Source organism: Notamacropus eugenii, chromosome 1, assembly GCF_028372415.1.
Source record: "Notamacropus eugenii isolate mMacEug1 chromosome 1, mMacEug1.pri_v2, whole genome shotgun sequence".
Taxonomy (NCBI): Eukaryota; Metazoa; Chordata; class Mammalia; order Diprotodontia; family Macropodidae; genus Notamacropus; species Notamacropus eugenii.
Genome location: NC_092872.1, coordinates 28,018,906 through 28,045,068, shown reverse-complemented (window position 1 = coordinate 28,045,068; position 26,163 = coordinate 28,018,906). Strand labels below are relative to the sequence as shown.

The following is a 26,163-nucleotide window of genomic DNA, read 5'->3' as shown; positions in this document are numbered from 1 at the left end:
TCAAATCACATAAGCTTTATTTTAAAGCCACCAAACTCTCCCATCCTTCTATAAGAAGTAATTAGTATAAAATTTTCTTCCCTTTTCAGACATACAAACTGGACAAATGCAATCTACTTATATGATATACAAATATTTTGACGATTTGATTCTGAAGAATTAGAAGTCATCTCTTTGTAGTACACTAATTACAATGGTCTAATCTTCTGAGACTTTGTTTTCTTTGGTAAAGGTGTTTATGCAATAAGTATGAAAAATACTATAACCTAATGGCTTATACAAAATTTATAAAACACATCAATAATGATAAAGTGCTTTTTTAAAAAAGGCACAGCTGTCAATCTGGATAATTCTTTAAAAAATAGTAGTGATGACATCTACTTGAAATGAGATAGCCAAGAGATTAGGTTTAGGGACTAAACCTTTCATTTCACTGATAAAAGAAATTTCCTTAAGAGAAAACTCCCTCTACCAATGCATATCAACACCTTCTCTGCAATTTATTGTCTTAGAAGAATGGAGGCTTTAGTGACTTATTTGCCCAAGGTCACACAGATGCATTAGAAGCAGGTCTTGAAATCAGGTCATCCAGGTTTCCAGGCAAACTATCTATCCAACTGGAAACGGGTCACTGGAATAATCAGCTAATATGACTATTACCTAGGCAAACAATGAGTTCACTCAAGATTCATTTGCAGTAACTGGCTAGTTCTTCTGGTTTGTAATGGCAATTTACCACAACTAGGTAAACTGTGCCTTTAAATATTATGCATTTTATTATTATAGGTACTATGTTTGCAAGACACTAGAATAAAAAGACACCAAGCATTTGCTGCTGTTTCAGCCTAGGAAAATCAAATGAAACTAGATAGGCTAAAAAAAAAACCAGGAACAGGACAAACTCATCCATTCTCCCTCCTCGCTGGCCCACAAGGACACGCCCAGACTCTATGAAGCAAGGACTTCAGAGTCTCCTGCTTTGGATGTAATCTGCTTGCTTTAAAAACCTATATCTACTTACTTGATTTGGTCAATGTCAGAAACATTAAGTTTTAATATTTGCAGCCAAATTAAACTATTCTGTCTAACAGGAGCTAGGGTTTTATGAGGTCCATATGTAAATAACTGCAAAAAAGCATAAGAAATGTTCAAAGAAAAGAATTGTGATTTTCCAAGATGAACTTGGGGAACATGTATATACTTCACATAAATTTGGTAAGTTATTTCCAAAGGTTAAAAAAAAAAATCTTACATATACCAAAAAATGTAAACTATTCATCCTCTGAATTAATATGAAATGAACAACCACAGTATTAAATATATACTTTAAAATCCTGAAAATTTTAGGCATCATTTTGTTCCATCAGTGACTTGCCACCAACTTATTCGGTGTGGCTCCATGGCAAAAGCTGTAAAGTTACAGAATACTAGTTTTTTCATACATACAACCTGGTATTAGCTTGAGCAAGGTTTTTGACCTCCCTGGTCAAGGTGTTGGACTGGATCACCTTGGAGAGCTCTTCTAGCTCTGGACAAGATCTATTATCCTAAGTGACTGAACCCATAATCAACACCTGTGTTCACCACAGGGCCTAACAACTCTCCATGAAAACCAAGGAGTCCCAATTCAGCACAATCCTTCTTGGTTTCAGGAGCATGCTTTTCTTTCCTAATGCTACAAAACAACATCCCTTTGTCTACCTCCAAATCCTACTGCTTTTCCCTTCAAATCTTCTGGCTCTTCCCCTTCCCCTTCATCACTACAGCCACAACCTCACTTCAGGACCAAAAAACTCTTCCTGCGACCTCCTCTTCAAAGAAAAAGAAAGAAACAGATAAAGAAAACAGGATTTGGCAGTGGATTAGATCACTGGAGTTAGAGCACACCACAGGGGGAAATTACTCTAAATTTTCATCCTTAACACACCAGAGGAATGGTTAACATTGCCCAATAGACTGAAACAAAGCCATTTAAGCTATATTCACAAAACATACCTAGACATAATACTCTCTTTTCACAGTGCTAAGGAGAAACTGAAAATAGAGCCATTTTAAAAGGTATTGGCATTGATAATGACATACAGAACTTAACTGAGGAAAAGAAGGTGATGTAAAGGATAGCATCTTTGAATGTCACTAATAGCTAACAAATAACAGGAAAAACTAGTTAACAAATTAGAGTTCCAATTCTAGAACTACTACAAAGGATAATCAGAGATAAATTCCATAGTGTGATTCCATCTGGTAATCTTTAAAAATATCAAGGGACAGGCAGGAAGAGACAGGCTTTACTAGGGAACTAAGGCAGATAAAAATCAAAAACAGATAAAAACTCTTACTAAAGGGCACTAAGAACTATTAACGGTTCACATATATAAAGCACTTTCCCCACAGCAACCCTGAAAGGCACTTGGCCAAGTATCATCCCTACATAAATGAGGTCTCTGAGCTTCAGAGATAAGGTAACTCACCCAGGGTCATATAACATGCCAGGAGTCAGGATTTGAAACAATTGTCTCCTAACTCCAAGTGCACTGCTCTTTTCAAAACACCAGCTCTGTCTAATAAAAGCAACATAAATTCACCAAAGATTAGCACTGGCAAGTAAAAGCAGAACCATAACTGATAAATTTGCTGCGTCTTTTCCACAGTATTAGTGGTAACTGAATTCATGTTTGGTATTCTGGTGTATATATAGAAACAATAAGACCAAAGACTGAGCCCTAGGGTATTTTTATCATTCATGGAAGTTATCACGCTGCAATATGTTCAAACAACAACAGACAAAGCAAGAGAGGATAGGACCCTTATGCAGGAGAAAGCTGTCAGATAATAGCTGAGAATGGCTGGAAGTCAAGTGATTTGGTTAATATAGAGTAGCAAATGATATCCTAGCTAGAAAAGAGAGTACAGGACACAGCTGGGGAACCTGCGTCCTCAAGGCCACATGTGGCCCTCTAGGTCCTTGGGTACAGCCTTTTGACGGAGTCTAAGTTTTACAGAACAAAGCTTTTTATTAAGAAGATTTGCTATGTTAAGTTTGGATTCTACCAAAGGGCACACTTTGAGGACCTAGAGGGCCACGTGTGGCGTCACCCTCCATCTAGGAAGTAGGGGCAGAGAGGTACCATGGGTTCAGCCACAAAATCACAGTCCCAAGTCTGAGGTCAACAAAATCAAGGTTAGCCTAGCACAGTAAGCACTTACTAAATGTTTGCTTATTAGGAACAAACTAAAAAAGATGCAGCACTGTGTAATGAAAGAAAAAACAAAAACACTGGATTCAGAGTCAGAGGGCTAGGGTTCTGTTATTAACTATGCAACTTTGGGCAAGTCACAATTTCTACAGGGCTCAGTTTCTTCATCTGTACAATGGAGGGAAGCAGACAGAAGTGACCTTGATTACCTTTAGGATCCCTTCCAGCTCTAAGTCTTATGGTCCTTGAAGAAAGGTGCTAATAAATAAGGTTGCACACTAATCCTAGGGCTGAAGGCACTCTCTGCCCTAGTTTTACATTTCCTGTGAGTAGGTACGGGGTAAGAAAATCCCACTAATGTTAATAGATTATAGCAAATAGTCGCTATATTAATAGATTCCCATATTAATATGGCAGAGACATGAGAAAAATTTTCTATAGGACTTTCATAGGAAATAGAGTGATGAGAAAACCTCAGATTCATTTTAGAAGCAGCAAAAAAGAAAGGATGAAAATCAGGAAAATCCTGGAAACTAAACTAAGGAAGATGTGAAGAAGTAAGTGGTGATTCACAGAACCAAATATTTTGGGTAAGTCCAGGAAGATGAAAAGGAAGAAACAACTTTTATACTGGCATTTAAGAGGTCACCAGTAATTTGAGTATCACCTAAGTTAAGTTTCAGTCCTAGACTATACGTTCTAATGCATGTCTATAATGCATATCTAGAGCCTATCAGCTCTATAGATGCTAATACATTATCTTTATGATTATAATCTGCGTATCCTTCACAAAGTCCTACTGATGCCTCTTAACAGCTAAGAGGAGACCCTGAGTTTTTCAAGGAATGCCAGCAACTCTTAAAAGTTCTAACAGTTTGGAAAGGCTTCCAGCATGATTGCAGAAACAGAACATGCCTATTGCCCAAGAAACAAACTAGATAAGTATGGAGAAGCTCATGATAAGTAGGTGGACCATAAAACAAAGAAAAATGCAAAATGATTCAGAGTTCTGTTAATCCCCTTTCATCTCTACAAGGATAATGGTAGAGAGGCAGAAAGAAGGAGAGGGCACTAATAATCACACAATTGTTTTAGAACATCTATAAACTTAAATACTGAAAATCCTAATGGGACATCCTTATCCAATGACCAAAAAGCATTATACTAGTGGGGAATGGAATCATTTTAATCTTAATCTTCTAGCTATAAATAAAACTTGAAGCTAAATCAAAGTAGAGCTCAAAGACTCTTGAGAGAATCAAACTGGAAAAATTGGCAACAATAAACATTTCATACGGCACTGGATTAACTCATATTATATTGTTCATGGTAAGTACCAGGACCACCATAAAAATAATCACAAATTATGCACAATATGAAACTGAAAGTTTTCACAAACAATTTGAAAAGAACCTCCAAATTAAATCAATATATGTTGGCTTCCATGACTGCAGTGCCAAAGCTGAACAGGTAAAGATGGTGAAAAGCATGAAGGAAAATAAGTGCAGGATTAAGACAGTAAAGGGACCAAAGAGTTTCTAGATCATACAGAAGTCCTACATCTATATATCACTAAAGTTTTCTTTAAGAAATGGATCAGAAGGCCCTAACCTAAAAAATCTCCTAAAAATATTTTTTTGAAAAACTGTATTTTAACAAATATTCATTTTCATGAATTATTTCACATTTCTCTGTATAGTCGAGGCCACAGACTTGTTAGAAAAAAGATCCAAATGAATCCAAAACTAGAAGAAAAATATATGACTTGAAATTAAAACTCCAATCTGATCTATTTTTTATAACTGAGGCCAAAAATACGAAACAGATAGAAGAAAGAACTTCAACACTGTTTATAAAAATTTCATGAATCAGTTACCAAAACAGAAAGACCAATTTGTCAAAAAAGGCAATTTTGTCATATTTAGCAAGTATTTTACTTATTTACCAAGTAGAAAGATATGGCAGCCAAGGTCAAAACCAGCTTAAAATATAAATGGATATATAAAACACTTTGAAGAATGACAAAGGATTATTATGACTACTGCCTCATAAAATAGTCACAGAGGAAAAACACAGTTTAGAGAAAGTTTGGCAAGAGACCCAACTAAGGAAAATCACCTCTAGGGAATTTAAGAATGGAAATGCAAGGAAAACAATACAACACATTTAAGTAAAAACAAAATACATAAAAAGTGAATACAAACTGGGAAGGACACTAACTGGAAAGTTGGTAAAGGCCTCAGTGACACAGGTATTTAATGAGCTTTCTCTAGAAAGGCTGAATTATATATTCAAACAGGTAAAGGAGAGGAGGGAGAGCACTCTAGATGTGCTGGAAGGCCTAGGACAGAGGACAGAGATAAGAGAGGAATAAGCAGGCTACTTTAGCTAAGGAAAAGGGTTTCCAGGAGTAAGGTTAACTCAACAGGAAAATACAAATACGAACCAATTATGAAGGTCTTTAAATGCTAAACAAAAGAATTTTGTAATAGGGAGCCAGCAGAACACTCAGACTTTTGATTTAGGAATATCACTTTAGCAATTGTGTGGAGGATAAATAAATGTCCTTCAGAACCACCTCCACAATATCAAAACTATCCTGAATGAGGTATATTAGACTGGAACAGGCTTTCACGTGATTCCCTTACAGACAGGAAGGGCCTTCAGATATACTTGTTTGTAAATGACATCGCGCTGATCACATCATGCCCCAAAACACCGCAAAGCCTCCTAAACGAGGTCCATAATCATTCAAATGAGTTTGACCTAACTAAACACATGGGGAAAAAAGTTATGAAAAATATCCATTGTCCAGACTGTATTCAACTGAACAACTCGTATATCTATGCAACTGTGTGCATGTACGTGTCATGGATGCATGTCATAAAGAATGTAAGGCTGTTGTAAAACATGAAATGGAAAATTTTCATAAACAGCTCGATAAGAACCTCCAAATTAAATCAACATATATGCTGACTTCAGTGACTTCAATGCCAAAGTTGAAGGTAAACAGGTAAAGATAGTGAAAAGCATGAAGGAAAGTAAGTGCAGGACTAAGACGTAGAGGGGACAAAGAGTTTCTAGATCATACAGAAGTAATACATCTATATAGCACTACAGTTTTCTTTAAGAGATGGATCAGAAGGATCTAGTCCAGCTCCTCATTTTACAGAGGATGAAACTGAGGGCAAGTGTAGTTGGCTGACTTGTCCAAAGTCACTTAAGGAAGTGAGTAAGAAAGAGGCAAGATGAGAACCACGGTCTTTTTGATTCCAAATCCAGTGTTGTTTCCTCTCAGAAAATTCCTCCTTCTCCAGCCCATGGCATTATAGTAAAATGGTATATGCTTACCTGTTACATGAAATCATTATTTTCTTCATAGTTCCCAAGTTGTCAGCCAGTCTCTCTGGTCTCACAAATGTCTTATTCTCTCCTCTCCTTCCCTATGTACCACCTTAAAACAGAGAAGTCAATGTGGCCTTGGGGATAAAGAACAAGCTTCAGGCAATTAGACAATGAAACTGCAGAATAGTTGCAGCTCTGAACCAAGAGTTTCTCCACCAGGAGCTCCCTACATTAATAAAATCACTAGTATATACCTAGATCTTAAAAATAAAGGAGAGGTGGGCAGCTAGGTGGCCCAGTGAACAGAGCAGCAGCCCTGGAGCCAGGAGGACCTGTATTCTTGGATAAATCCAGCCTTAGACTCTTGACACTTAATAGCTGTGAGACCTTGGGCAAGTCACTTAACTCTGATTGCTTTGCCTTCCCCACTCAAAAAAATAAAATAAATAAATAAATAAAGGAGAGGCAGAGCACTAGGAAAGCGTTCTTAATCATTATATGTCCTAGTCCCAAGTCTCCTACAGACAAGAATCCATTCTGGGAATATTTCTCCCACTTGCAAAACAATCTTTATTTTCCCCTACTCCCAACATACCAGAAATATTAACTACCAACTTTCAATCAATCATCTTCTCTCGTCTGAGAGACAGGAGGAGAATGAACTGTTACATTACACATACTGAGTAAGATAATCAGTAAATATTTAATAAATAAATGAATCAAAAAGGACTAGTTAAGGGCTATCATTTGAACTTCTCACAAGTACTACCATTAAGCAGAAATATCAAGATTTTCTATATTTATCTCTGGGAGACAAAATAATAAAATACATTTTCCTAACATGATGTTTTTCCCTATTTCTCAAGCCCAAACTTCTTTTTTAATTTAGTGCTATATTAATTCAGATTTCTTACAGATGCAATTTTCAGGAAACAAAAAATATAAAATACACACTGATAAAGAGAACTGCTCACTACAGATAAGGATAAAAATAAAATCTAGTCAGGAAGTATAAGTTTTAGATGTGTGCTCTGCTTTTCATAGTCTGAGTGATACAAGTATTTTAAACGCTTAAAAATTACTAATTCACACAATTCTTTACTGGAATTTCCTACAACTTCTAGGTAAAAATTGAGTTTAAAATTACCAGAACTATAAAGGAACCACCAGATGTCACTATTAGCATTGATATTAACTTTTAAACTTAATATCACACGTGCACAGATTTTTCTAAAACAATAGTGGTATAAGACTCCTAAATAACTGGAACTGTAAACTGGTCCAACTATTCTGTAAAACACTTTAAAACTATACTTCAAAAGTCACTAAACTTTATATGGCTTTTTTTATGTGTGATACCCTTCATTTTATTTTTTTTAAATTTATACATATATTATTACATAATAAATTTTAAAATTTATTGAGATATATACATATATATATTACAAATACTTCCTTATATACTCAAATAAGACTCCTTACAAGTCTGGCGATTAAAAAAGTTTAAGAGACATAATTTCTGGGTAATTTAATCACTTTATCAAATAATACCAACATTTTTAAAAAAGGATGGTCATTTGGCTGTCTTTCTCTTAGAAAAAGGACCACCACAGCATCGAGCTCAGGGTTTATACATTCTTTTGGAAGAGGAATGTTCTGGGGTGACAACCCTGATTGGCTAACAATGGATGAGAGAATAAATATTACAATGAGGGATTAGATCTGAACATTATGTCATTTAATCCTTAAATTAACCCCAGCCTTGGGCAATTTTTTCAAAGAATTATGTCCCACCAAACCAGATTAGAACATAATAGCTACCCTACCTGGGTGGGGTCTGAGCAAAAAAGTCCAATTTCGTTATCCGTACAGTCCTTCAAGAGACTGAATTTTTAAAGTCAGGACTTTAGAAAAAGAGGAGAACTCTGGATCCTCTCAATTCATTGGTTACTAATAATCATTTCTCTCACTCTCCACATTGACTTTATTTATACTGCTGTGGTCATTATCTGTCTTTTTTTTAATTTTTCAGGTAACAAGTGTTTTCTCAAAAATCATCCGTCCCACCCCCCAATGTAGATTTTTAAAAATTGTTTAATGTAATGATTGTAATGAAACACTATTGTGCTGTAGGAAATGATAAGCAAAATAATTTCAGAAGAACCTGGAAAGACTTAGATGAAGTGATGCAGAGTGAAGTGAGCAGAACCAGGAGAACATTGTACACAGTAACAGCGATACCATAGGATGATCAACTTTAAAAGACTTCGTTATTCTCAACAGTACAATGATCCCAGACAAGTCCAAAAGACTCAGGATGAAAAACGCTATTCACCTCCAGAGAAAGAACTAATGGAGTCTGAAGGATGATCGAGGCTTACTATTTTTCACTTTTTTTGTGTGTGTGGCTTTCTTTGGGTCTGAGTTTTCTTTCATAACATGACTAATATGGTAATATGTTTTGAATGATTGCATATATATATACATAAATACACACACACACATATATATGTACACATATTCTTTATCAAATTGCTTAGTGTCTCAGGGAGGCAAGAGAGGGAGGGAGAGAATGTGGAACTTGAAACTTTTTTAAAAGAAATTAAAAATTGTTTTTTACATGTAATTGGAGAAAAATAAAGTATTATTTTAAAAAACGAAAAATAAATTTCTCAATACACATTTACATAGTTCAGCAAAATAAATTCACATACTTGCCATGCCTGAAAATGTGCCCCTTTCTCTATTTTAATTCCATCACCTCTGTCAGGAAGTGACTAGTGTTTTCATCTTCATTTGGACTCATTCATGGTTTATCACTGTGTTGATCAATGTTCTAAAATTTTTTTGAAGTTTTTTTTCTATAATGTTACCAATGTATATACTGTTCAAGTTCTGCTCACTTTTCTCTGTATCAGTTCATAAAGGTCTTCTCAGTTTCCTCTAAAATTGTCCATTTCATCATTTTTATAGCATAATAATACTTCCATTACATTCACCTGCCACTATCTGTTTAGACATTTTTTAGTAGAAAGATACACCCTTAGTTTCCCAATTGATGGCTACCATTAAAAAGAGCTACTATCAAAATTTCTGTATATACAACTTTTCCTCTTTCTTTGATCTCTTTCAAATTGAAGTTTGGTAGTGGTATAGTTGGGCCAAAAGGTATACAGAGAATGGTTAATTTTTTAGGCATCGTTCCAAATTGCTTTCCAGAATGGCTGCCCACTCACTGAGTAAGTTGTACGCTTTGTTAGAGAAATGTAAAAGAGCTTATAAGCAGTCTGGCTACAAATGTCCAAACAAGACATTTACTAACCACTTAGCTAATTGTAGTCTTTCATGATTGTTTATTGCTTAGTATTCTCTTTTCTGTGTGAGAATAAAACTGGCTTTCCATACCTGATTCATGTCTGCACTCGGAGCACCGTTTCACTTTGTCTTCTGATTAGAAGAGCCCTTTAGACTAAAGCCAAAACACTGAAGTGCTGAGAAAGACTAAAGCACTGGAAGCCTGGCTCCCAAAGCAATGAAAGTAGAGTAAACCAGGAACAGGTGAGGGGCAGGACTGCAGAAAGTCACCAACCTCACAGTGACTGGCTATATATTGAGCCAGAAAAATCACCTACATTTATATCTGGAAAAGGACCTTAGAAGCCATCTACTCCAATCTCTTCACTTGAAAGATGAAAGATACATGATTTCCAATTCTCCCATTTGTTAGTGCTTTGTATTAGTTGGTGAATATACTTATCTGCATTCATATTATGTCTGACTCCCCAATAGAATATAAATTCCTTGAGCTATAGATTGATTTAAGGTTGAAATTTTCATTGCTTCAATTAGATTTCCAAGTTTCAACCTTAAATCAATCTGGTTCCACAAGTAGTTTGTTTTGGCATCCAGATTTCAATGCAACAAGTGAAGAAAATTCTCTTTCACAAACATCTTCTGTGCATTTTACAGCTTTATCAAACAGGTCTGAGCGTTCAGAATGATCATGTAAGCCAAAAGGTCAGCTAGGTGTTTTTGTGTGAAGATTAATTTTTTTTTCCCTATTGTGTGTACTTGTCCTTCGCTGCTGAAGAAGACCATCAGAGAAATGACATGACTCACACTTGACTTTGTTTTGAGTGAGGAAGAGCTGTGCAGGTCACCAGCCTCACTTCTCCTCCAGAGCCATCTGAATCCAGTAACCAGATATTCATCAGGATGACTGGAGATGACCCAGGATGAGGCAACTGGGGTTAAGTGACTTACCCAAAGTCACACAGCTAGTGAGTGTCAAGTGTCTGAGGTGAGATTTGAACTCAAGTCCTCCTGACTCCTGCACTGGTGCTCTATCCACTGCACCATCTAGCTGCCCCTCTTTTTCCTATTAGGCATAAAGGAAATACCAAAAATATGTAGCCATCAATACACAAACCATTACACATGTCACATATTTTACTGGAGCTAAGTACATATCAAAATGGCACTGTCTGGTGCCTTATGGATTTGTGGACCTGTTAAGATAAATTCCATAGCCCCCAACAGGTACAAAGATTAGGAAATATTGATCTAGTCTAGTGGAAAAATAACGGGCCTAGAAGGCAGGAAGCCTGAGTTCCAGTTGCTGACCCAGCCATCAGTAAGTTCTGGGCAATCACAATGTACCTAAAGTTCAGTTTCTTCATTAGTAAATAAGGAAAATAATACCAAGACTATTGTGAGGATAAAGTAAAAAAAGAGACATAAGTCCACTTAGAAAAGCTTTTAGTAACTTTACGTAAGTAAATACTCTTTACTCAAAAATCTTCTCCAGCTTCTATTTCATGTGAAAAAGCATCAAGTTTCCAAATGCTCACCACCCAGGCAGCACATCATCTTTTATAATGTCCTGTGCTCAAAAACACACACAAAGAGGGTCCATTAAAGACCATGCATGCTGAGAAACCCAAACCGTCAGGATATTGGAAGAGAAAAACTGATCCCATTTCAACAAGCAGAATCATATTGTTAAAGACTAAGTTCTGAAAATAATCTTCCCCCCAAAACTCAACCTTAAGCACTTGGGGTGGGGGACAAGGAAGAAGAGAAGAAGCTATTCTGTTGCATAGCACTATTTATTATGCTGACTGATCTGCACCATCACTGTAGATCAGGGTTCCCAGTCTGGGGTGCACATAAAACCAGAAGGCAGGAAACGCTTGTCAAGCTATTTATGTGGGGGCATGGAGAAGACTTGGTAAATAATAACATTCTGTGCTGAACAGTTCTCCTTATGGAAAAACTGCTCTTTTATTTCTATGAGACAGCATAACACAGAAAGTGGAAAGCTGGCCTCAAAAACAAGTATTCAAGTTCAAGTTTCACATCTAAAATCCATTAGCAAGTCACTTAGTCCCTCCGTGTTCTAGATAGCTCTAGAAGACCATATCTAGCAAAGAAAGTGCCAAACTGTACTGGGAGTTTCCTCACCAGAGAGTTTCCCATACTTTGCTACCACCGACAGGAACAAAATTTTTTCTCTGTTTCTTCAATACTTGGCACACAGTAGGCTCTCAAAAAATGCTAGTCAAATTGGACTGAATTCTACACCCTCCACTAAAGCAAGAAAGCTCTTTACAACATTTTACAACAAACAGTCATGAAGTTTCTCCTTGAATTCCTTCAGTGATGTTTAATTCGCTACCTCCTTAAGGCAAGCATATTCCATTTTTAGACAGCTCTGATTGTTAGGAAATTCTTTATATTTAGCTGAACTCTACCTTCCTGTAGCTTGCACATAGGAAGTCAGGCACAGAGACTGAGTTGGAAAGTATGGAAGTCACCTAGTCCAATCTTTATCTGAAGCATGAACCAATTTTCCTATACTATTTTTAAGTTTAAACATAAAAAAAGCAGACTAGGTTAGAAAATTTATAAATTTCTATCTTTTTTTTAAATATTTACTTCCCTATTACAACACAGAACTGTAAACTCTTTTAAACCAAATAGTTAATGACCTTCCCTAACTCAGACAGGGAGGAAAGGGGGAGAAGGTGAGACTTGACATAACATATCCCAATGTCCAGCAGTTTACCCAGCCTACACTTGTGCTGTACATCAGCATGAGAAATTCGGCTATCTCCAGCACAAAATATGGGAAACAGGCAAGCGTGGGGAGCAAGAAGGCAGAAGGAAAAACTAGGCAACTCTCTGGTTGTTCCTAAGATCATTGATCACTTTAACATTAGACCCACCTACATTCAAATGGAAGACAGTCATCCCAGTGCCAAAAATCAAAGACATTTTGAAAATCCAATATTTTGGGTTGCTTTCCTCCACAATAATATAGTTCATCAAGGTGTGACTGTAAGAAAACAAAATGAAACCCTCATGACTTTTATGAGAAAAAAAATCAAAAATAATAAAAATAAGACTGTCCAAGAATTAGAAAACAGAAATTTTTCTACTCACTTTGACGCCCAAGCACTTGGATCACAGGTACATGAAACACCTACTAGTCTAGTCTTTGCTGATCTCCGGTCTCTCATCTCCAACTGCCCTTCAAGCATTTCTAACTGGATGTCTAGTAGATATCTTAAATTCAACATGCACAAAACTGGACTCATGATCTTTCCCCAAAAGCCTCTATCCTCTTCCTACCTTCCCTCAGTACTGTTGAGGGTGCTACCATCCTTCTATTCCCTCAGGCTTACAACTTAGCGTCACCCTTGACTCCTCCCTCACCATCTCTCACCCCCCATACTCAATCTCTTGCTAAGACCCTTTGACTTTCATCTTAGCAACATCTGTTGAATGTGCCCCCTTCTCTCCTCTTATACTGCCACCACCCTGGAGCACCCTCATCACCTAGACCACTGCAACAGCCATCTGGTAGATGTTCTCTCTGCCACAAGTCTCTCTCCACTCCAGTCCACTGTCCATTCAGTCACCAAAGTGATTTTCCTAATGCACAGGTCAAACCATGTCACTCCATACTCAACAAATTCCAGTGGCTCCCTATCACCTCCAGGATGGAATACAAAATTTTGCTTGGTTTCCAATGCCCTTCATTGCCCCTGCCCTGACTTTTCTTATACTTTACTGCCCACCACGTACTTTTTTAAAAATATATTTTATTTCATTAAATATTTCCCAGTGACATGTAAAAAAAAAATGTTTTAACCTCCTTTTTTAAAATTGTGAGTTCCAAATTCTCTCTACCCCTCCCCCACCCCCGGATAAGGCAAGCAGTATGATAGCGATTAAACACCACTACATAATTTTCAAATCAGTAACACTGATCTCCTTACTATTTCACATTTGAGCTGGGTCTTAAAAGCTATAAAATTTCAATTGGGGCAGACTGGCAAGCAAAAAAATAAAGGAGAAGGAAGGGTAGAAAGACCTGTTTGGCTGATCCATATATAGGGCATGTGAGGAGGAGTCACAGGAAACAAGTTCAGAAAGGCTGGCTGAAGCCAGACCATGAATGCTAAGCTAAGAAGTTTGGACTTGGTTCAGTAGGCAATAGGGAGACAGTAAAGGTAAGTTTTGAGCAGAGAAATGACATAATCAGACATCAAAGATCAATCAGTGAAGCATATTCTAACTACAGGGGTACATCTAGTTAAACTTTGTTTCATTTTGTTTTGAATTAGCTAGGCAATTGGAGTTAAGTGACTTGCCCAAGGTCACACAGCTAGTAAGTGTCAAGTGTTTAATGCCAGATTTGAACTTGGGTCCTCCTGACTCCAGGGCTGATACTCTATCCACAACCCCATCAAACTGCCCCTTTAAATATGGATTAAAATACAAAGATGCTGGTTCACAAAAACTTCAATTTCTAAAATTCTATCCTACCAATCAGTAGCAATGATGTCTTAAAAGAGAATTTTCAAGACCTGGAAAAATTTTAAGTTGATTTTGCATAGTAATATACTACGTAATTCCAGATGAAGGTTTGAGTTCCCACCCGACACAATTTCCCCTACACAAACAGGTAGAATTGGGGAAATCCTTTTATTTGTTGGTGAGTTGTTGGGTTTGGGGTTTCGTTTTGGTTTGTTATGGGGAAGGGTAGTTCCAATTTTGTTTTTGGTAGAATACATGTGTCATAGCCTAAAAGAATCAAAATGCTATGGGAATAAGATTGTTCTATAAGGAAACAGTCATAGTGAAAAGACTATTGATGTAATGTGGCTGTTAACTGCTGACTTTCTCAAAAGTTCTTAAAAGTCAATACACTGAAAAAAAGCTTATTTCACTGCTCTGAGTATGCTCTCAAGTAATACTAAGAGATTCCCACCTACCGGGATTAAAAAAATATCATTGCCAGATGACAACTCCTCTGATTGTAAGTCTCTCTGAATTTAGGTAGGAATGATGAGGGACACATAGCACAAGGACCATACTGAAAAGGTGTAATGTACTGACATAGTACTGAAGAAGTCAGGGTCCCACAAAAATATTTGTAGCAGAATTTTTTGTAATACCAAAGAACTGGAAACAAAGCAGATGTCAGGGAAGAGCTAAACAAATTGGGATACATAACTGTCAGTAAGTTAGGCAGTCAGTCAACCACTATAAAGAGTACAGATAGAGTGGCACAGGACTTGGAATCAGCAAGACTCAAGTATGAATCCCACCTCAGGCTCTCACTAGCTATGTGACCTTGGGCAAATCACTTAATGTGCCTCAGTCTCACCAGCAAAATGGATATAAAAGTACTTACCCCATCAGTGAGCTAATATATGTAAAGTGCTTGCAGACCTTAAAGGGCCAGGTAAATGCTAGCTACGATTACTGTTAGTGTTCTGTGTGTACTATTATTATTATATCATGTGCTCAGCATATTACTAAACATTGGAAATATAAAGCGAGAATAAGCATCTGCCCTCAAAATACATAAGTAACAAGGTATATAAAAGATACATAGATTATATGGAACGTGATCAAGGGAGGCATTAGGAGCTGGGGACATGGGGGAAGGACTCCTTCAGAAGGCGAGCTCTGAGCTAAGTCTTATAAGCCAAGGAAAATAAAAAAATATTGACAGGCATCTGTGACACCCAGTGAAAGGGCACAGACAGGAAAATGGAACAGCACAGTAAAGTAACAGCAAGTAGGTCATGAAGGGTAAAAAAATAGGAAAAAACTGGAAAGGTAGGAAGGAGTCAGATGATCAACAGGTTTAAATGCCAAAGAGTTTTATCTGATCCTAGAAGAAAAGGGAGGCACTGGAGCTGCTGGATCAGAAAGGAGGAGGAATGGGGATGTCATGCTCATGCATTTCTTCCTTTGGAAAACTCGTCTGTCACATACCCAGGAAAACTGGGTATAATCCTTCTGGGGAAAAAAATGGATATTCAATGAAATAGAGGTCTTTCAAGCATTCCTGATGAAAAGAACAGAGTTGAAGAGAAAATCTGAATTTCAAATGCAAGAATCAAGAGAAAAGGTAAACAGGAAAGAGAAATCATAAGAGACTTATTGAAGTTGAACTGTTTACATTACTACATGGAAAGATATTTGTAGCCCATGAGACCTTTCTCAGTATTAGGGTAGTTGGAAGAGATAGATAGATAGATGGATGGATGGATGGATGGATAGAGGGCACAGAATGAGCTGAATATGAAGGCAATGAAGGGATGATATCTAAAAAATAAAATTAAGGGATAAGAGAGGAATCTATTAGGAAAAGGAGATATAGAATGGGGTAAATTATTTCACGTAAAAGAGGCAAGAAAAAGGTTTCACAATGGAGGGGAAGATAGGGAAAGTAAGAAGGAATGAGTGAACCTCACTCTCTTCAAATTGGGCTTAAGGAGGGAAGGACACACTCAATTGGAAAGGAAAGTAGGGGGTAAAGGGAAAGTAGATGACAGAAAGGAGGGTAGATTGGTGGAGGGGGTAGTCAGAAGCAAAGACTTTTGAAAAGGGACAGGGTCAAAGCTGAAAACAGAATAATTGAGGGGAGGGATAGGAAGGAACAAAATATAGGTAGTCTTTAACAACATGACTATTATGGAAGTGTTTTGCACAACTACACAGGTATAACTTATGTTGAATTTCTTGCCTTCTCAATGAGGGTGGGTGGTGAGGGAAGAAGGGAGAGAATTTGTAACTCCAAGTTTTAAAAACAAATGTTAAAAAATAGTTTTTACATGGATCTGGGAAATAAGATATACAGGCAATGAGGTATAGAAATCTATTTTGTCCTTCAAGAAAGTAAAGGGGAAGGGGATAAGAAGGGGGATGACAAAAGGCAGGGCAGACTTGGGGAAGGAGTAATCAAAATGCATGCCACCTTGGGAGAGAGGGGAGAGATAGGGAGAATATCTGAAACTTAAAATTCTGTGAAAATGAAAGTTGAAAACTAAAAATAAATAAACAAATTTTAAAAAAGAAAAGAATTTTAAAAGAAAGAGAAAAATCATCATCTGGTTTCAGAAAAGCCTGAGACTTAAATGAAGTGGTGCAAAGTGAAATGAGCAGAAAAAGAGGAACATTATACATAGTAACAACAATTATGGAAGACTTAGCTACCCCAACAAAACAATGATCAGAGATGATTCCAAAGGATCAATGATGAAAAAAATGCTCTCTACCTCAGAGAGAGAACTGACTGATTCTGAATACAGACTGAAGGATATTTTTTTTAGTTATACTTTTCTTGGGGCTTTTTGTCTGTGTTTTATTTTGCAACATGGCTAATATGGAAATACGTTTTTACATGACTTCACATGTATAAATGATAACAAATTGCTTACCTTCTCAAGGAGGAAGGAGAAGCATGAGGGAAGGAGAGAATTTGGAACTCAATTTTTAAAAATGACTGTTAAAAAAAAATTATATGTAATTAGGGAAATATTTAATGAAATAGTAAAAACATTTTAAGAAAGGAAAAAAAAAGATAAATCATCTTCACTGAGTGCAGGCTATGTAGATTAAAGTATCAAGAGAACTGAAGCAAGAAGACAAGTTGGAAGGCTACAGCAATTGTCCAAAAAAGAGGTCCACAGGGTGGAACCAGGGTTATGATTACATGAGTGGAGAGAAGAGAATATACTAAAGATATTGTAAAGGTAGAAAGGACAAGATTTTGCAACAGATGAGCTACATGTGGGGTCAGAGTGAGAACTGAGGTTAGCAATACAAATGACTGAGAGAACAGTGACACCTGCAACAGTAATAGGGAAGTTTAAAAGTGGGAAAGAACTTGGGGAAAAAGAAAATGAATTCTGGTTTGGACACACTGACTTTGAGATACCTGCAGAATATCCAGTTAAAGATGTCCAGTAAGACATCCAAGAGGCAGCTGGAAAGGAGAAATACTAGAGCTAGATATATAGATCAGGGAATCGTATGCATAAAGATGATAATTGAACCCATGGGAAACGATGAGATCACGAAGTGAGGTAGCATAGAATGAAGAGTGGCCTTGGGGAGCCCTGGGGATCTCCCATAGTTCGTAATGGAATGAAATGGAATATCACAGTGGTAATCAACTATTAATACAATGAATATAAGCAAAACACGGCAAGATTTATGTGAACTAATACAAAGTAAATAGAACCAGAAAAACAAGGTACACAATGACTACAATGCCATAAAGGAGAAAACAATAATAAAACAATCCAAACTGAATGTTGTGAAATTATAATGACCAATCTTGGACCTAAAAAAGAGACGTGGGAAGGTGCCTTAACTTCTTGGCAAACATGAGGTGCTGTAGTTGCAAAACTCAATATAATTTCAGACTTTTCCATTGGATTGGAGGGCAGGGGGAAAACAGTGGAAAATGTAGGTGAAGTAACAGCAAAAGATACCAATATGATTTAAAAAAAAAAAAAAGAATCCAGTCACTCTCACAGAAAAATGAGGCATTCAAGACCAATAAAGTCATTTATGTATTTCAGGTGCTAAGTATAAGAGGCCATGTGATGAAAAAGTGAAACATAAACCTAAGTAATTCCTGAAATACATCTATATATTTTTTAATATTTCAGTGTAATTTGTAAAGTCATCACTTAAAAATTTTGAAAGTTCAGAAGTGGAAAAAAAAAACCCACTAGAATCTATTCTGATTACTTCACATTAGGCATATTTACCAGAAAGAGAAAGAAAGAGAAATACACAAATCACAAGGAAAGTTACTACATGTACTTTGCTCTCTTGACTTTGTCCTAGTTAAGAAAGGTCCAGGCAGTTACACGTCTTCTTTCTAGTAAAATAGTTTTAAAAACTATGGACCCACATGGGAAGACAGACCCACAAATACATTATTGGTACAGCTGAAATAGTCTAATCCTTTTGAAAATAAATTTGTAATTATACAAATAACTCCCCATACCTTAGATCCCTAAGTTGAATTCAGAAACAAACGATATGTATATATGTATGTATGTGTGTGTATAATATATACATATATGTACATGAGTATATTATACACATACATACATATGTGTGTGCGTATATATATGTGTGTGTGTGAATATATATATATATATGTATACGCATACCAAAATATTAAGGCAACACTTTTTGTGATTATAAAAACCTAGAAATAAAATGGGTGCCCATCTATTGAGGAATGACTGAACAAATTAGGGAAAATTAATGTAATGGAATATTACTGTTGAATAAAAAATTTTAAATGTGAAGGATTCAGAAAAACATGGAAAGATTTGTATGAATTGATTACAGAGTCAAATATTCAGAACCAAAAAATACACAATGACAATATAAATGAAAAGATCACTAAATGGAAGCTGAACTCAAGAATAAATTTTAAAAACCAATGAAGAGGGGGTAGCATGTCACAGATGACAGAGCTGAGCTATCAGCTAACAAGACCTATACACTTAAGTCCTGCCTCTGAAACGTGCTAATTCTGTGTATGACCAGTGGACTAGTCACACCACTTCTCATCACCTCCAAAGTGACTCTCTAAGAACTATAAATTTAAAGGAGGTACAAGTCTTCATTGGAATAAATTCCTCCCTGGGCACTTCCTACACTAAAGAAATCTCTGGTCTGGTTGGTTGGTTGTTGTCCGTTTTTGAAAAGGACCAAAATGACATCACCATTGTAAAGTGAAATTTCATTGTGTCTGACTGTGGCTGATCAGACCAATACGAGCTCAGAATGCTCTTCCACAGGTTGGGCACAGATAGTCCATGTGAATATTTGGGGTGAACAACCCAAATTTGCGCATCCTGCGTTTACTTTGTGCTGTCTCAATTCTGCTTTGCTCAAAGAGCACAGCACGTTTTCTTATGTGGACACGTCATGCTGAGCGGTCCTGTGTCAGTGTCTCCCATGTTGCACAGTCCAATCCAAAGTTCTTGAGAGAGACCTTGAGAGTGTCCTTGTATCGTTTCTTCTGGTCACCATGTGATTGCCTGCCCCATGCAAGTTCTCCATAATATTTAAATGAAACAAAACAAAAAAAAAAGACCAGGAAAACAGAAAATGAGACAGGGTAGTCTAAGCCATTGTTCAAGCAAGGGCAGGCAGACCCAGAAGGTTGGAATTCTAACACACAATGAAAGAATAGTGACATTTATTTAATATAGTAAGAGGAACATGGTAAAAAGACAAAAGCTTGTGTTCTAAAGAATTCAATCTCTACGATAAATGCCCAGAAATTTCAAGAGACTCTCTCCCTGAGATGACCACTCTCACTGAGAATGATAAAATAATCGATTAGCAAGGGAAGCCACACAAAATCAAAAGCCCAAAAAAATTCTTAGTACCAGATCCATCTGTTAAACAAATATGTATTGAGCACTCACTACACATAAGGTACTGTGCTAACAGAGCCAAGACAAAGCATTATCCAAACCCCAAGTAACATTTAAAAATCAGGACCCTTGTGTACACTAACAGTCTTCACTGTAAAACAGGCTATCGGAATCTCTCAAAATAATGTCATCATCAGCATCGATACCATCAGTAAAAACTACTCATATTTACGCAGCACTTTAAGATTACAAAGCACCTTCCTTAAAACAGCCATTTGAGGCATGTAGTTAGAAGCATTATTCTTGTTTCAGAAATGGGGAAACTGAAACTCAAAGAGATTAGATTATCTACGCAGATTCAACAAGTAATAAGTACCATGACATGTCTATATGACACGGAGCAGGTAATATGCTAACATTTAAAATATATTAATTTCATACAAAGATCCAAAAGTCTCTCTCAGCATTTTCCCTTTGTATTGTGCCTGCTCTAACCTAGGGCAAGAGTGTCTTGCTCAGCTCTATAGAAGATATAAAGAGAACTACATGGGCCCTTCCCTCAAAAAAATAAAGAAAGACTGTGGTTAATGCTATAAGAAAGGTATAAACAAAATGTTTTAACATACGTATTGTGAAGAGAGGCAGCTTTCATCTAGTAAGAATTTAAGAGTACTTTATATGACAGAAAGGAAGGAAAGAGGGAAGGGAGGGAGGAAGGAAAAAAGGAAGGAAGGAAGGAAGGAACAGGAAAGAAGGAAGGAACAGGAAGGAAAAGAAGGAAAGAAGGAAGGAAGGAAGGAAGGAAGTAAAGACAGCCCTACAAATATGTGCGTGTCTCATTATTTGGAACTGGGAGAAACCTCAGAGGCTATCGAATCCAGTTTCCTCATTTTACAGATTAGGGAACTGAAGCCTAGAGAGATTAAGTGACTTTCCCAAGTACTAAGTAAGACACTGGAGATTCAAACCCAAGTCATGACTCAGGGAAAGACCACTGACTTTGGAGTCTGATGGGACTCAGATTCCACCTCCACTATTTCATTTTTGAGTGATCTTGTCATTCAACATCTATGGGCCTTAGATTTCTCATCAGCAAACTGAGATTATTTGACTAGTATATGATTCCATGACCCTAGAACAATCAAAATTTCTACCACCCCATACTGCATAGGAGGTGATATTTGAGCTGGGCCTCTAAGAATGGGTAGGATTTCAAGAGATAGATAAAAGCATAAAATACTGCAGAAAAGGCAAGTTTGTCAACCTGGGCTATTGCTGTTGGTAAACTAATGTGTTTTTCTATTAGTAACTTATAAATTTACAAATATCAGTTTACATACCTCCCCTCTCAACAGGAAAATCCAGTTATGGGGATTAATTTTACAGTATTTTTAACCTGTTCTATTCAATTTTATCTAAGCTTAATTAAGCTAAGTAGGGGGGAAAAAAGCCTTATACAAAGCAGGATTAGATTTGTCAACATTAAACTTTCTAAAACAAAGCCTGACTTGAATCACACAAGCCTTCTTTCCTCACCCTTCCTGAATCCCCACTTCCACTTCAAGCACCTAGAAGAAAAATATTAATGTCAGTTTAATCATTCCAGTATTAACAATTTTAGTATACTCCATTATATCAAGCCAGGTACCACATTAGAAAATTCCAAAATCATTTCCCCTAAAAACTTTCCATTTAAACAAGACAAGGCGATCAGAAAAAAAGTTTGAAAACCTTTCCAAAAGTTTACAGCAGCATGATAATTTTCCCTTAACACTCACATCACTATGAACTGTCCAGTGGAACAAAGGGGAGAGTTCTTCTACACATTTGCAAAAGGGCCTTTCTCCACAAACAGGCCTTAACAGTCTATTCAGGTACACATCTACATTCTATGGCCTTAGAACTATTCCCTAGATGTTTTATGTACCTTATCTTTTTCTCCACAACTAAACTGGGAGTTAATTTCAGAGCAGAAATTATTTCTTTTACTTCTCCAGGACGTAATGAAGAACTTCTTTAAATAATTCACTGAATTCAATTCAGTGAAGAAGTCATACTGTGCTCAAGGATACATTTTCTTCTTCCCTACTTTTAAACCTACCCTTTGTGTTTCCCAATTTAGAAATTCACCAGGAGTACTATTTCCTCAACACAGATCCTGTGCCTTAGCTCATCTTGAAGTTAGCATATCATGGCCACATAGGTTTCCTCACACTGCATACGGGTAAGTAGGCAACTGATAAAAATTACAGTGAAGGAAATGTCTGGGGTGAGGCAAGGGCTGAGGAAATAGTGGGAGATGTGAAGTAGATAACCAGATATATTAACTGGGGGTCCAAAAACCTCCAAAGAATTCATGGCTAAATTTCAGGAAGTATATAAACGGGATAGGAAAAAATTATATCTTTATTTTCACTAATCTCTAACTGAAGTTTAGTATTTTTTTCAATTATTTGAAAACACTATTCAGAAAAGGGTTTTATCAGACTGACAAAGGTGTCCCTGACACAGGAAAATGTTAGGAACCCCTGGAACAGATGGATGGATGGGTAAACTGGGTGGCTGAACTTAAGGAGGAGATGTTCACAAACATGTCACAGATTTTTTAAAGTTTTAGAAACACTAATCTAAAAGCACAGAAGACCTGATTTTCTGAAATCATTTTGTACCATTGGCTTTTATTCAAGGACTGACAACTTAGCCTGTGGATTATCCAGACCCTTCCCTTCTTTTTAGGTCATCCTGCTAGTCTACTCACTGTTATGTGAAAAGGCAGGCAGCATCTCCAAAAATAGTAGGAAAAGGAAAAGAAAAAGTGATTGAGCTCAGGTGAGTTACTTTGGTTCCCTGCTGGCAAAAAATGACTGATGAAAAAGGAATGTAAACTTGACTAAAATGAAATTTCTGGCCTTTGTGGACTTTGCTTATACATTTTCGCAAACTTATCCCCATTACTTTAAATCAGTAAGAATTAGGGAAATACTCACTTTCTTCTCTACGGATTTAGGATTCCAATGGTCAACCACACTGTCCTTCATCCCAGTGGTGCAGTCCTTGCTCCCTACACATTTGCTCTTGAACCGTATATTCTTCAAATATTTTCACTGTTTTGTTTTACGCTTTTGTCTGCACGTCATCTATGTTGTGGTATAAATCAGTTCAGTCTTTCACAGGTTCTAAGCTCCAAAGAGGGCAAGTAGAATTTCTGTAATCCTTGGTCCTAACTTAATGCCAGGAATGATAAGGTATTCAATATTTTTTTCTGATGGAAGGAATGAAGGTGATGAAAAGGGTAATATAGATATCTTAAGAAAACACTAGAAGAAATCAACCTAGGAAGAAAAAGGTCGGAAATATGAAAAGGGTCACAGTAAAAGAAAAAAAATGCTATCCTTCAGATAACAGAAGAGGTTAAAACAAATCAAGTTACAAGGATCATACATGCTCCTTTAAAAAGATAGATTCTTCCCTATTTTCCAAGGTAACTTTCTTCCAAGGATCCATCCTTCCAACAGAGAATGTCATTTCTCGCAGCAGCCCACAGAGGAAGCGTATTTATCACCCTAATTGCAGAGAAAAATTAACTAAAGCTTAGAGAAAGATTGCTAGCCCAAGGTCACACCGAAAAGACAGCCAAAAGCTATTAATAATAAAAAGGTTATAATTCCTAAATACAGGCTTGAATGGCAGTAAAGAATTTATTTAAATAATTTGTTTCATCTTTTGCCTGTATGTAGGGTTACTAAGTTTCAAAAGCAGTACGAAGGCTACATGGTTACAGTTTTGGCATTCCTAGATTACTGGGCACTGTAATTGAAAGGACTCTCCAAAGGTAAGTTCAGCATAGAAAGCTTTCCAACACATCAAAATGAAGATTACAACCGCACCTGCCTTACAGGGCTATGAGGAGGAGTTAGTAATGAACAAACCTTGATTGAATGCGTACTACGGGCAAGGAAAGGAGAGCCAAGAGGTGAAAAAGTCAGGAAGACCTGAGTTCCAGTCTAACCTTGGACGCTAGCTGGGTGACCCTGAACAAGTCCCTTCACCCTGCTTGCCTCAGTTTCCTCAGGTGTATAAAGATCTGGAGAAGAAAATGGCAAACCATTCCAGGATCTTTGCCGAGAAAACTCCACATGGGGTCAGACAGACACGGTATGGGGTCAGACAGACACGGTATGGGGTCAGACAGACACGGAATGGGGTCAGACAGACACGGTATGGGGTCAGACAGACACGGTATGGGGTCAGACAGACACGGAATGGGGTCAGACAGACACGGTATGGGGTCAGACAGACAGGGACTGAACAACGAGGGTCCGAAAGGGCTGAGGATTCATCCGTCCACCCACCAGCATTCAGGAAGCCCTCGCTACGGTGCGGGAGGCATTCCGAGGTCGCGGAGGTTTCTCCCCCTGCCCCTCTAACTCTGAGTGTTCAGCCCCAATAAGAAGCCGAAGTGGAGCTAAAGACAAGACCGCCGGCCACGGAGCCCACCCCTCGGCACCGCAGGGGGGCAGCCCCGAGAGTCCCGGGCACCCCGACGTTTAAGCAGAGCCGCGCTGCCCGTCCCGGCCAAAGCCGCAGGGTTCATCCGAATGCCCCTTCTCCCTCCCCGCAAAGGCGGAAAGGGAGAAGGAAAGGAGTCAACAGGTCCGCAGCCCGCAGAGGAAGTGTCCCGCACGGACATGCCGGGGCGCGGGGGGCCCCCTCCCGGGGGATCCCGCCCCGCCGAAGGCGCCCCTCTGCTCCCCGCCTGACGCGGAAACACCAGGCCCCCCGACGTTCCTGACGCGGGGCCGCCCCGGCTTGTCCTCCCCGGCCCGTCCTCCCCGGCCGTCCTCCCCGGTCCGTCCTCCCCGTCCCGTCCTCCCCGGCCCGTCCTCCCCGGCCGTCCTCCCCGGCCCGTCCTCACCGTCCCGTCCTCCCCGGCCCGTCCTCCCCGGCCGTCCTCCCCGGCCCGTCCTCCCCGGCCCTTCCTTCTCCTCCTCCTCCTCCTCCTAAGTTTCCCATCGCGCCGCTCCGCCCCGCCGGGGCCCGCACCCCGACCCCCGGGCCACCTGCCGGGTCACCGCCGGGCCCTGGGCAGAGCCGGGGCTGGCTGCGCCGCTCGGGGCCCCGGCCTCCGCGGGGCGCTCCGGGCCCTCGGCTCCCCGGGCTTCCCGCCCCGCCGCGCGGCCCCGTACCTCGTCCGCTTCGTGCTCCGCTCCGTTGCCCACGAGCGCCATGTTCCCGCCGCTCGTCCTCCCGCGGCTGGCGCCCCCGAGCCGCCCCTCCGGAGCGGGATGTGGCCGGCGGGCGAGCGCAGCGTCCCGGCTCCCTCGTCCGCCCCGCGCCGCGGCTGAGCGGCTGGCTCCGTCCTGGGGGCGGGGGCACGGGGGGCGGGGGCCGCGGGGGCGAGGGCAGGGGGGAGCGGCCTGCCCCTCCTCCAGCCCCAGGCCCCGCCCCTTCACTCCATCCATTTCCCTTTTGGGCTCATTCATCGGACCCAGCTCAGACCCCGCCCCCGCCTCTTCCTGCGCAGCGAACCAGCTCGCCGATTCAGGCCCCGCCCCCGCCCTGGAGCCCCGCCCACTCCGCCCGGGGGGCTCACCTTGGCCGCCCTGCCTCTCCTCCCTCAGCGAAGTTCGGAGCGGCCGCCAGCCCTAGGCATCCTTTACCTGCTTCCCACCAGTCACTTCCCTTTCCCTAGAACCCTTCTCCCCTCCTCCCCTTCCACCCTCAGAGGCTGTGACGCGTGCGGGGCATTGCTCCATCCCTGGCGGCTTGGTCTTTCCTGAGGGCTTTTGAAGGAGGGATAACGAGAGGCCAGAGCTGGTCGGGCCACTGCTGACACAGCCCAGGTCATGGGTCCGGTGCCTGCGTGGAGGCAGCGCAGGGTAGATGGAAGGGCCACTAACAAA

The 26,163-nt window shown here is 39.2% G+C and overlaps 1 protein-coding gene across 5 annotated transcripts in view; it reads right to left on the bottom strand.

Moving 5' to 3' along the window:
- Positions 1–25,614, bottom strand: part of TTC39B (tetratricopeptide repeat domain 39B) — a 148,367-nt gene extending 122,753 nt beyond the window's left edge. Inside the window, exons 1-2 of one of the 5 annotated variants that reach the window (XM_072656111.1) lie at positions 25,447–25,463; positions 6,549–6,651 (exon numbers count right to left, since the gene is read on the bottom strand). Coding sequence is in view for 1 of the 5 variants with exons in the window: in XM_072656071.1 (XP_072512172.1) it covers positions 25,447–25,488 (42 nt within the window). In the remaining 4 variants the exon portion in view is untranslated. Of the gene's footprint in view, positions 1–6,548; positions 6,652–12,769; positions 12,880–25,446 lie in introns of those variants that run through there. The other 4 variants (XM_072656100.1, XM_072656122.1, XM_072656144.1 and 1 more) reach the window with 4 other exon arrangements.
- Between the last annotated feature and the right edge of the window lie 549 nt (positions 25,615–26,163).